The sequence below is a fragment of the Procambarus clarkii genome, chromosome 22, assembly GCF_040958095.1.
Source record: "Procambarus clarkii isolate CNS0578487 chromosome 22, FALCON_Pclarkii_2.0, whole genome shotgun sequence".
Classification (NCBI taxonomy): Eukaryota; Metazoa; Arthropoda; class Malacostraca; order Decapoda; family Cambaridae; genus Procambarus; species Procambarus clarkii.
The window spans coordinates 23,430,592-23,442,000 of NC_091171.1; the positions used below are offsets into that span (position 1 = coordinate 23,430,592).

General features: G+C 42.6%; 2 protein-coding genes across 2 annotated transcripts; one reads left to right on the top strand and one right to left on the bottom strand.

Moving 5' to 3' along the window:
• Positions 1–4,066: 4,066 nt before the first annotated feature.
• On the bottom strand, positions 4,067–5,442 carry LOC123760740 (spidroin-1-like). The gene is made up of 2 exons (XM_069329113.1): positions 5,357–5,442; positions 4,067–4,673 (listed from the first exon to the last, which is right to left on the bottom strand). Exons 1-2 carry the CDS (start codon positions 5,440–5,442, stop codon positions 4,067–4,069), a joined length of 693 nt encoding a protein of 230 aa, XP_069185214.1.
• Positions 5,443–7,104: 1,662 nt separating this feature from the next.
• On the top strand, positions 7,105–10,858 carry LOC123756491 (uncharacterized). The gene is made up of 3 exons (XM_045739705.2): positions 7,105–7,818; positions 9,599–9,725; positions 10,094–10,858. The coding sequence occupies exon 1, from the start codon at positions 7,209–7,211 to the stop codon at positions 7,815–7,817; it is 609 nt and encodes a 202-aa protein (XP_045595661.1). The 5' UTR covers positions 7,105–7,208; the 3' UTR covers position 7,818; positions 9,599–9,725; positions 10,094–10,858.
• Positions 10,859–11,409: the final 551 nt, after the last annotated feature.

The following is an 11,409-nucleotide window of genomic DNA, read 5'->3' on the forward strand; positions in this document are numbered from 1 at the left end:
GGTAAGTCCACTATGGGCTCACCATAGCCCTTACTACTTGCCCCGTTCCTGTGCCAGGTAAGTAACGGGCTCACCATAGCCCGTGCTACTTAGAACTTGTTCCGAGTACCTGAATCTATAACAACAACAACAACTACAGGCTGAAAGAGAACCTAGCCGTTTCGAGGCATAGTTTCAAACAGTCAAGAGGCTGTAAGTCAAATACCGACTTGGGTAAATTTTAACATGTTGATAGTTTACTTATACATTGTGAATCCGAATTGTTTTGATGATGGGATGAAATTAGATTATCCTCAGGCGGCTACTTTTTATTTTTATATACCAATGTCCTTAGGTCGGGCTGCTTCGGCAACCCGTCCTCAGACAAACCTGTTCTCACACTAGGCTGGTTAAAGCAGCAGCCGTCCTCCCCAGACGCATTCATCAACTATAACATACTGTGTATTAAAAATTGGTTTGTTCTCATATATAAATTAATATTCTTATACATAAAAATTGTATGTATAGTTTGGCGTAGGTTAGGTGTTTAGGTTCTGTTGGTAATTAATTGTATTTGAAGTACGTGGGTGGAAGCATTTACAGCGTTCTGGTTCGAACAAAAGTCGTCAGCGAAGCACTTGTTCCAGAAGTTTTCGGACGTCATCAATTGTGAGTCGTGTGTATGTAACATGCATGACCCCCCCCCCCCCCCTCCTTCCTTAGAGTTCACACCCAGGGAAGCCTTCTCCAAGAGGTCAGCCCAGATGACCTCCGGATTATCTTGTATGTTGATTAAAAAATTCCTGGGTTAGTCTTAGTCAGCTAGTTTCAAGTATGTAATATTTCATGATACTCTTGTCAAACATTGCAATGGAATTAGACCCCAGACTCTTAGGTGTAAACTTCCATGGATCTCCCCCCTTTTAGCCAGGTCAAAGGTCAGTCAGATACGTAATTAATAACTCCGCTCTTGAAGAGTGTATGGTGAATGTCAAACAAGCTTAATTGAAATATTTTTTAAGTGTTTGTGCACGTGTGGCCTGACCCCCCTGGCATTTTTTATCTAGGTAGCAACAGTAAATCTTCCCCTCCCCCTTTTTCGAGGATATATATTGGTTCTGTAGAGACTTAGGGACAGAGTGCGGGACACCGGGATCGAGAGCGGGTCTGTGAAGAACATCTCAGCCAGGGAGAGACAGAGGTCTTAAGGTAATGTGTCTGATCTCTGAGGTTTTGTTCCATGTCCAAATTTCTTAACTTTTTGCCAGTGTTAGAGTAGGATTTATAAGTGGTGATTAGCATAATTTTGTTCTCAATAAACTCATGTTAAATTTCCCGTCTGTGTCAATTGTTGAATCCTCTTAGCCTTTTGGATATAGTGGCTGACAACCGTCCCATAATTAATGATAGTCATAGAAAGTACTCTCCAAGTCAAGCAATGTTTCTTGCCCTCGTTGCTTGATATAGTCTCAATGGTCAAAGGCAAATGGTGGCAGCGTATTTAATCCTGTGTAGCATTTCCTTGTTTCGCAGTGTACCTTTTGGTTCCGGTGTAACCATCATATGTCAGCTCATATTACAGTGTTCAATAACAGTGTTACCAAGTGCAACTGATAGGAAGTGTTACTCAAGATAAGTAGCAGAGTTACATTTTTTTAGTTTAGTATACATTATAGTGGTGTTACAACCATAGTGGTGTTACAAGTAAACCGATTTTCATTCATAAACAGGGGGTTTGGCGGGTGCATGGAATGGACTTTGGCCTTTGTTTATGAGGACGTGCTGCTTTGTCAGCCTGAATATGTTCAGAGGCTGTTGTTCGAGACGTGCTTCATTCACCAGCAGCCCTTAGCAGTTGATACGACTAAATCAACGTACCAAACCATCTGACGTAAGCCTCACTACAGAAACCCAAAAGATATATAATAATTTTAATTTGTATTTAAAAGCGTATCATTACGACGTATTTTAAATACTAATGCCACACCAGGAGCCAGATTCACGAAGCAGTTACGCAAGTACTTACGAATTTGTATGTCTTTCCTCAATCTTTGACGGCTTTGGTTACATTTATTAAACAGTTTACAAACATGAAAACTTCCCAATCAACTGTTGTTATTGTTATAAACAGCTTAATGGTGCTTCAAGCTCAGTAACTGTTTAACAATTGTAAACAAAGCCGCCAAAGATTGAGAAAAGATGGACAGGTTCGTAAGTGCTTGTGTAACTGCTTCGTGAATCTGGCCCCAGGTCTATTGAATTTCCCCGCAGTTTCTGAACTGGCAGCCAAGTTCTCCAGTTTGACAATGGACATTGTGCTCATAGTTCTCACAACCAGAGTATGAACAAATAGTGTAGTGAGCCAGAGTATGTTCATTATCTGACTGCTCAAACGCATCCAGATTGTTAATATCGCCTTGTTATCAATTGGTTATATTAATGGTAATATTAAAACACGTTTAGTAGAACTGCTGTAATAGACGACTAACTCTCAAGAATGTCTGGCCAAGAAGAGACCCTCCTTAACATTCAGACTGGAAAAATGTGGAATATTACGACTCCAAGACAAACTACACCAGTTGCATTAATGTACAACCCATTCTCCGGTTTGTGGTAGTACTTATAGTAACTATGAGTAACATAGTACATATACCGATGTACAGCGCAATTAGAAAGTAGAAATCGGTACTATGGAATTTGGACAAGCTGGAATTTTTTTTATGTTGCAAAGACAAACTAAACTAATCTAACCTAACCTTCCTAGGCCTAATACATGAAATCTGAGGCCTAATAGAGTACATATGAATTTTATATAGAAGAAATAGAAGTACCCAACTATCAAAAGTCGCCACAGAGCCAAAGTAGCGGAAGGAAGATCTACTGCGATATGGTAGGAACAAATCACTGTTACTACTCTTTCAAGCCTGACAAAGAGATATCCAGAGACATTGCAGTAGCCATACACAGACTCAGACTTTGTTACAAGTGCTGCTGGGAGGTAATGAACCCAATAGTTAGAGTGTCATATCTGTGGAACAGAAGCAGAGGCGCCACTATTGCACTACTTACTGGAATGTGAAGCTACTGAAGCCCTGCGCATCAAACTAAACATTAATCCAACGGAAGCAGCTGCATTAGATGCACATACCACAGCCACAATGATTAGAAAAGCCATTAAAAAATGGGACTCACTAGTGAACATTCTGCACCTACATCCGCCATCAAGATAATGTTATGAAAACACGACTAAACCATTAGCGAAAAAGAAACAGGGCAAAAGGAGGAAACCCCACCCCCATTTAAAACTTTGACCCAAATATCAGAGTAACTAGGTTATCGCGAATAACCGAACTCAATTACGGGCTCACCATAGCCCGTGCTACATGGTCATTTCATTCTAAGTAGCTAAATCTAAAACAACAACAAACAACGTATTTTCTTAGCACTTAAGAATGAACCATGTAGGTTCGAAACGCTGTGCAATTTTATAATAAGTGTAATACATTCTACAGTTATTTAAAATAAAATCCATTGCAGTTTGTCAGAGCGGGCAGGAGGGTCCCCTTCCCCTCTCCGGCCACCCATAACCCCACAACCCTGGGAAGCACCCCACACCTGCACAACCCTGGGATGCACCCCACACCTGCACAACCCTGGGATGCACCCCACACCTGCACAACCCTGGGAAGCACCCCACACCTGCACAACCCTGGGAAGCACCCCACACCACCACCCTTTATGTATTACAACTGATTGCATTCAAAGAAAGTTGGAATTTGAAAACTTTCTATATCATTGTGTAATGTTCTGCAGTACGGTATAGAGAGAAAAAAATAACAAAAGATTTATTCCAAATCTATTTAATTTATTGCAAGATTCATCATGGTGGTAGTGTTGGCACGGTGTCACCTGGCACTCCTTTCATGCCAATCCCTACCCGCCCATGTTGAGCATGTACCCAGCAGCAATTACTGGGAAAAACTGAGTGAAAAGCTAGCCACAAGTATCTAGCCTACAACCTCGGACAGACAAATTCCTATTTATAGATATTGATTAAAATATACTTAGGTCTCTTGCAACTAATATGTCACCGCATATATGAAGAGGCCCCAGTGAACTTGGCAGACTGCAGCGTACTGCTGGTCCAGACAGTGGCGACCGTTGACTGACACCGCCGCCGCCGCGACCGTTGACTGACACCGCCGCCGCCGCCGCGACCGTTGACTGACACCGCCGCCGCCGCCGCGACCGTTGACTGACACCGCCGCCGCCGCCGCCGCGACCGTTGACTGACACCGCCGCCGCCGCGACCGTTGACTGACACCGCCGCCGCAACCGCTGACTGACGCCGCCGCCGCCGCCGCGACCGCTGACTGACACCGCCGCCGCCGCCACCGTGACAATTGACTGACACCGCCGCCGCCGCCGCGACCGCTGACTGACGCCGCCGCCGCGACCGCTGACTGACGCCGCCGCCGCCGCCGCGACCGTTGACTGACACCGCCGCCGCCGCCGCGACCGTTGACTGACACCGCCGCCGCCGCCGCGACCGTTGACTGACACCGCCGCCGCCGCGACCGTTGACTGACACCGCCGCCGCCGCCGCGACCGTTGACTGACACCGCCGCCGCCGCCGTGACAATTGACTGACACCGCCGCCGCCGCCGTGACAATTGACTGACACCGCCGCCCCTCTTAGCGTGACGGTTTATAGGGGAGAATCGTTATGTATATTGTGGCGTGACGTGTCTCAAACACCACGGAACAACTTGTTGACTGTCACTATCACACTTTGGCACGGAAGTCTATCACCATACCAGGCGCATAAATTATCTCACTGTTAAGAATTGTGATAGATTATTTATCTATCGCCATGACCGCTGATACTGTAGGCTTCTTCACTTCGTCCATCTTCCTGTAATAATTGTTTATGTTCCCGGGTGCTGAGGAACTCACCGGCAACTTTTCATAGACCAGTCACTGGATAGCTTAAACAAAATTGTATTTATATCTGCAATATAATGATAATTTGCAAGACATAATATTTAGTTTATATCTCATACTAGAGCACGAACCAGTGGCAAATGCTAATAGGCATATTAGGATTAAATTGGAGCGTACACTGACTAAAGACTCGTATTCCCAATTAGTGCATCGCACCAGAAGTGGCTGGTAGCTCTCACTACGGATGTTCGGTTGTTGTTGGCGGGTGTCCGAGACTCTGATGATTGTGTCTGTTGTGGGGAGTGGGAGACGAGGCTGCATATTTGTTTTTATTTTACAAGCGCGTGGCGTGCTGGTTGATGGGCTTCGTGTTGCTATTGTTGTTTTGTGGATAAGTGTGTGTGTGTGTGTGTACTCACCTAGTTGTGCTTACGGAGGTTGCGCTTTGGCTCTTTGGTCCCGCCTCTCAACCGTCAATCTAAAGGTGTACAAATTCTTGAGCTCCTCAAGCTCTATCATATCTACATTTCAAACTGTGTATGGAGTCAGGCTCCACCACATCACTTCCTAGTGCATTCCATTTATTAACTACTTTGACACTGAAAAAGTTCTTTCTAATGTCTCTGTGGCTCAATTACGCACTCAGCTTCCACCTGTGTCCCCGTGTGCGTGTACCACCCGTGTTAAATAATCCATCTTTGTCTACCCTGTCAATTCCCCTGAGAATTTTGTATGTGGTCATCATGTCTCCCAAAACTCTTCTGTCTTCTAGCAACGTGAGGTGTATTTCACGCAGCCTTTCCTCGTACCTCATGCCTCTTAGTTCTGGGACTAGCCTCTGAACTTTTTCCAGTTTCGTCTTGTGCTTGACAAGGTACGGGCTCCATGCTGGGACCGCACACTCCAGGATTGGCTCCAGCCTGAACCTTGTATATGTGGTATACAAGGTTCTGAAAGATTCCTTACACAGGTTTCTGAAAACGGTTCTGATGTTAGCCTGCCTCGCATACGCCATCGATGTTATTCTTTTGATGTGGGCTTCAAGAGACAGGTTTGGCGTGATATCAACTCCTAGATCTTTCTCTGTCTTTCTGTGTGTGTGTGTGTATGTGTGAATGTGTGAATGTATTGACACACTTGTTTTTTGTGGATGTGAAGTGTGCTAAGATTCGGAGCCACGTTGATTATGCAAATTTTCTGATTGTGTAATGTTTGTGGATGGGCCGATTGGAGGGGTACTCGGTAGGCAGCCTGTCCTCATGCCAACTTCGTTAAAGCAGCGCCGATATCCCCCCCCCCCAAAAAAAAAAAAAAACTTATTAATACATTTTTACATATTGTGTATTAAAAATGATTGTTCTCATATATAGATTAATATTATATGTTAAAGCTCTATATACAGTTAGGGCTAGGTTAGGTTAGGTGTTTAGGTTCTGTTGGCGATTATTTGTATGTGTAGTACGTGGGTGAAGCCTTTACCAACCCTTCCTCGACTTAAGTTCATTCCATCCAGCGGTCAACCCCACAGACGCATTCATAAATTTTAAAATGCTGTTCATTCAAAACAGGAATTTTCTCAAATATAAATTAATATTATAATATATTAGCATATTGTGCATATATATTGGCACAGGTTAGGTTAGGTTAGGTGTTTTGGTTCTGTTCGCGGTTATTTGTATTTGTAGTACGTGGGTGAAGCATTTACAGCGGTGTGGTTCGAACAAAATTACATTTTGTTCGATTACATAGGCTGTTACAATTAAATTACAATTTCATAGGCTGTTTACACAGCCCGTCCTCCAAACAAAGACCCAAACGTGATTCCATGCATCCGCCAAACCCCCTGCTTATGAATGAAAAACGGTTTACACACGATTCACAACTGATGACGTCCGAACACTTCCGGAACAAATGCTTCACTGACTAATTTTGTTCGAACCATAACGCTATAAATGCTTCACCCACGTACTACAAATACAAATAATCGCCAACAGAACCTAAACACCTAACCTAACCTAACCTATGCCTATATATGCACAATATGCTAATATATAAGAATATTAATTTATATATGTAAAATTCCTGTTTAGAATGAATAGCTTGTTAAAATTGATAAATGCTTCTTTGGGGTCGACTGCTGGATGGAATGGATTTGATCTGAGGACGGGTTGCTGGTTTGGCCGCTGGATTAACGAGCATTTGGCCTTTGTGAGGACGGACGGCAATTCTTAGTTATCACTGAAGTGTAGAAACTAGATCACTGTGCGGCTCGTCGCTGTAACGACATGGAGGTGTATTACTATCCAATGATCTACGGATTCATTTTGCCTCAACTGGTTCTTTGGTTGGTGGCTCTCCTGTGCTACATCTACCGTGAGCATGGACCAGTTTATACACACAACATGGGGAGGCAGGTGACCACTCCATCCTGGAAGAAAGTCGTAGATAATCATTACGCTCGTACCAAGATACCAACTCCTATTAGTACACCATTTGCCACCGGAATACGTGGAAAACTAAGGAAAGCTACCTCGTTCTCTCTTAACATAGGTTTCTCTCCACCCTTGTGTAGAGTAGGAAAATCAAGGAGCCAGGAGAACTTGTGCTCGGCTATCGATGCTAACCTCGACCTGTATATTCCCAGGGGTTCTCCAGACAGTGCCTCGTGCGTTAACATTTCGATATCAAAAGATGACCTGGATCTAGAACTCGACCAGAAGAAATGCAAATGTTTGGGCATGACGCTGACTTGTACTGTGTCTCCAGGAACCCCGACACTGGAAGCACCCTCGACCCTGTCGGACTCTAAAGCCCAAGAGCACCGACGGAGCGCCGTCAGGAAGGTGTTATTGGCAGAGTTCGAAAGCCTTGACTCTTTGGTGCAGGTGTTTTGAGGTTTGTGATTCCGGCTGTTATCAACATATTATACTGGAACGTTACGCTGGTGTTGGTGAGAAATTGTCATTATCCTTATGTTTTAATTCTTCAAACTGAGTGATTGGTTAGGTATTAGCCTATCAACCGCGTTGGCTTATTTACCAACAAGTAACTATGCTTCAACCGTAAACATGGTCCAGGACTAAGGTACGCTGTGTGTATGTATCGAAATACTGGGTACATCTGTACGTGTGCATCATTAAAGGGGATTGAAGTCTTTGACGATCACTGAGGACTGAGGCAGCGGGGTGGGAAACTGTATGTACTAAGTTAACATCCCTTGTTAACTGCTCCGTCATTATCCGGTGTGATTAAGATCATAATTGTTTTAACCACGCAAAGTTCGTTATTTCTTTAACATTTCTGTTTTGGTTGTTCTCGTGGATAGCTTTCAAAATGCAATAAAAGAAAGGCTTCTCTTGAAAGGCTTTGATTTTAGTATACTAGTATTGGCATTTCCCTTAATGCATATAAATCTCTAAGTTTGCCGAACATGTACTACCAACTTACACTAATCATTTGGCTTATAGCGTACCTTTTTTTTTTTCGACGTACTGGAGTTTGATCATTCTTGTCGAGAAGATGTTGATTCGAACAAAAATAAGATTAGAATTTTAACATTCGGGAGTAAATTTTTACCTGCTACTATAGGTTTTATTTATATAAAATCTACATATATCTGGATTTTTATGGATGTCTGGGGGTGTTATTACAACAAATTAATGAACTGGAATTTTGGTTTAATATTGAATCTTTTACGCGTGACAGAAGTATTCCATGCTCAATAGCATCGGTTTCCAAACTGTCATTACCCATTTTTCATATAGCGTCCTTATTAATTAATGACCTCCCGACATCCAGTAATAAAAAACGTTAGCAACACTCCATTACCTGGTTATTTTCCCTTACCCTCTGGTATCACAACCTGGCCATTGCCTCAACTTATGGCACCCTACATATTGCAAAAAGGCCCAGTTTAGGAATCGATGCTTTTTAGCATAGAATCCAATAGTCCATTTTAGGCCAGAGATGTGTACCTCTTAGGTTTACCCATGTCACAGAAGTCGAATATTTTCAACTTTAACTTAAATATTACAAAGCTGTATTCATACGGAACTAGGGAACCCCCCCCCCCTTCCTCCCCCTTTGTTACAGGTGACCCGGGTGTGTGGTAAGAACTCCCAACTGTTGGTTTGTACATTAGACACCCAATTTTTGTGGGTGTCCAATTTCTGTTCATAAATCATTGCTTTATGCACAGGGTTTGGCTAAAACACTTTCTTTGTGTACTTGTAACACGAGATGCAAAAAATGACATGATGTAAAATTCAACTACAGATTGGCTGGTCCAAAAAAAATTAAGTTTTATAGCTTGTATAACAATCCTGAATTGTTCAGGACTTGCGCTAAACTCCCCTCACATTACTTTTCCAAAAGCAAAAGGGTATATTTACGACTGATGGATCATATTTTATGCCTAGTATGAATAATAGCCAGTTCATTTTTAAAATAAATCTGCCTTTCACAATAAGTGTTAACTGTATAGTTATTGAATTTTAAAATCCAGTACTTTTACGTTGATAACGCGGCTCAAGATACGAATGCCAAGATGTCTACATTCAGTCTTTTTGCGAATGCTGCGGCTGGTATAGATTTTGCAAAGTATTATAGTAATTTTGTATAAGTTTAGTTAGAGGAAGTTTGGTTCTTTATACTTTTAGATGGTTTTAAACCCCAGGTGCGGCCCTACCAGCCTTGCCTGCTCTCAAGGGATCAGTGTCAACCAAAGTTACCAGACCAGTCGCCCCTTCCGCACCCTCCACACACAGATTGAGAACACCAATATGGACGACAGTTTATCGAAGGTATGCCACTATTTTTAACACTTCAGACCGTTTAGTATTGGCTTGTCTTTTAATTCGCATTTTGTATTTTTGTCGTGAAATTAACATTAACAAAATTTGTTTGCTAAAAACGGCTTTGAGTGGTAGTATTTTTCAGTCGGATTCAAAAGTGACTTCCTTTCCCATAACGATGAGACTCTTAAGCTGGGCCAGTTAAACATGAACGAAATGTGCTATTGTCATGAAAGTCAATCTAATTCGGTTTAGCAGGGCGTGCAATAGATCTGATATATGAAAAACACCAGCCAACTTTAGTGTCTTACAGGGTCATTGTGGAGTGAAATAAACAGCTTGATATTTTGAAAGTAATTCTCCTAATCTATTCCCAGGCGGACATGTTGGTGAGTACTCTTGTGTGGCTGTACGACCGGTTTTGTGGTGCTCCACAGGCGTCTCACGTCTCTTCAAAGCTGACGGTTAAACTGAGTCTGTGTATCTCTGGCTCTAACATCGGCAGGACACCTGGTACGCAATCATGAGCAAACAGAGGAAGTGTTTTTTTTACTTTACAGCAATAATTATATTCACAGCACGTACACAGTTGAAGCTGTTTATAAATGTGAAAACAAGAGGGTAGATTGTACAGTTCACATAAAGTTTCAGATGTAACGCGAAAAGAGATTTTGAAGTATGATACTGAATTTAATCACCCTGGTTGATACCTGGTTGCTGGGGACCCTCGGTGACTAAATTCTCTCTATATGGCAACTCTTAAACTGGTGCTTCATTCTGGAGTTCAAGCGAGAGCTAAAATTTGCTTAAACAAAAATTCCCTAGTGCTTGTATTATAATTAAGCAAAATTTGAGTGATCGACTTCTAATGACGCCGAAAGATCATAACTGGGACATTGGAAAACGAATGATTAGAGCAGCCCCATTCCTGGTGCTGCTGAGGTAAACAACAATCCTGGATCAAGAGCAGCGTCCTCGACCTGAGCGGTGAAGTCTCTGCAGCTACTTTGGTCCTGTAACGAGCCAACCTCACTTTGTTGCTCAGGTGTCAGATTCTTCTTCATTGTTTTGAAGTTTTTACATTTATAAACTAGTCACATTGTTGTACTTTTAACTATATTTTTAAATAAAATTGATTACTATTTTTTTGTTAATTTCCATTAAAATGTGAATAAAATGGGCGGGGAGGGAGAATGAAACTTTATTGGCATGCTAGGATTATAAGTAGGCTTCCTGCATAGTGAATAGTACTTGGCAAATCCCCTCTCCTCCTTAGAAATGTCAAGCAAGATGGAATAATTGCCTTACCAAGAAGCAAATAGATTTTTAAGATGTTTAGCGTAGTATAATTAAGACGACGATTAGCTAGATACGGATCCGGATAGATCAGTTAGAGGATTTTGATCCGGACAATTTCTTAAAAAGGACAGATGTAACACAGACAGCAACGGTTTCAAGCTCAACAAGCCACAATGTAGGATTGAGAACAGGAGAGGCTTTTTCACCCACAGGGTTATCAACCCATGGAACTGCCTACCCGCCGAAGCTGTAAATGCGAAACTGTTCATTCCGTGTCTACTAGGCAGATGCTGCTGAGACAGCTTCCTTGGTGGGCCGACGGAACGCCATCTTGACGAGCCATGGGACGTAGAGAGGCGGGATAGCCCACCAACAGTGACCTTGGGAGGAGTAC

What these genes read in the sequence shown, in the direction of transcription:
- LOC123760740 (XM_069329113.1), bottom strand. Translation starts at nt 5,442, where the DNA reads ATGATAGAGCTTGAGGAGCTCAAGAATTTGTACACCTTTAGATTGACG. An exon ending in AGAGCCAAAGCGCAACCTCC is followed by an intron (nt 4,674 to 5,356) that starts GTAAGCACAACT and finishes CGTCACGCTAAG; the next exon opens with AGGGGCGGCGGTGTCAGTCA.
- LOC123756491 (XM_045739705.2), top strand. Translation starts at nt 7,209, where the DNA reads ATGGAGGTGTATTACTATCCAATGATCTACGGATTCATTTTGCCTCAA.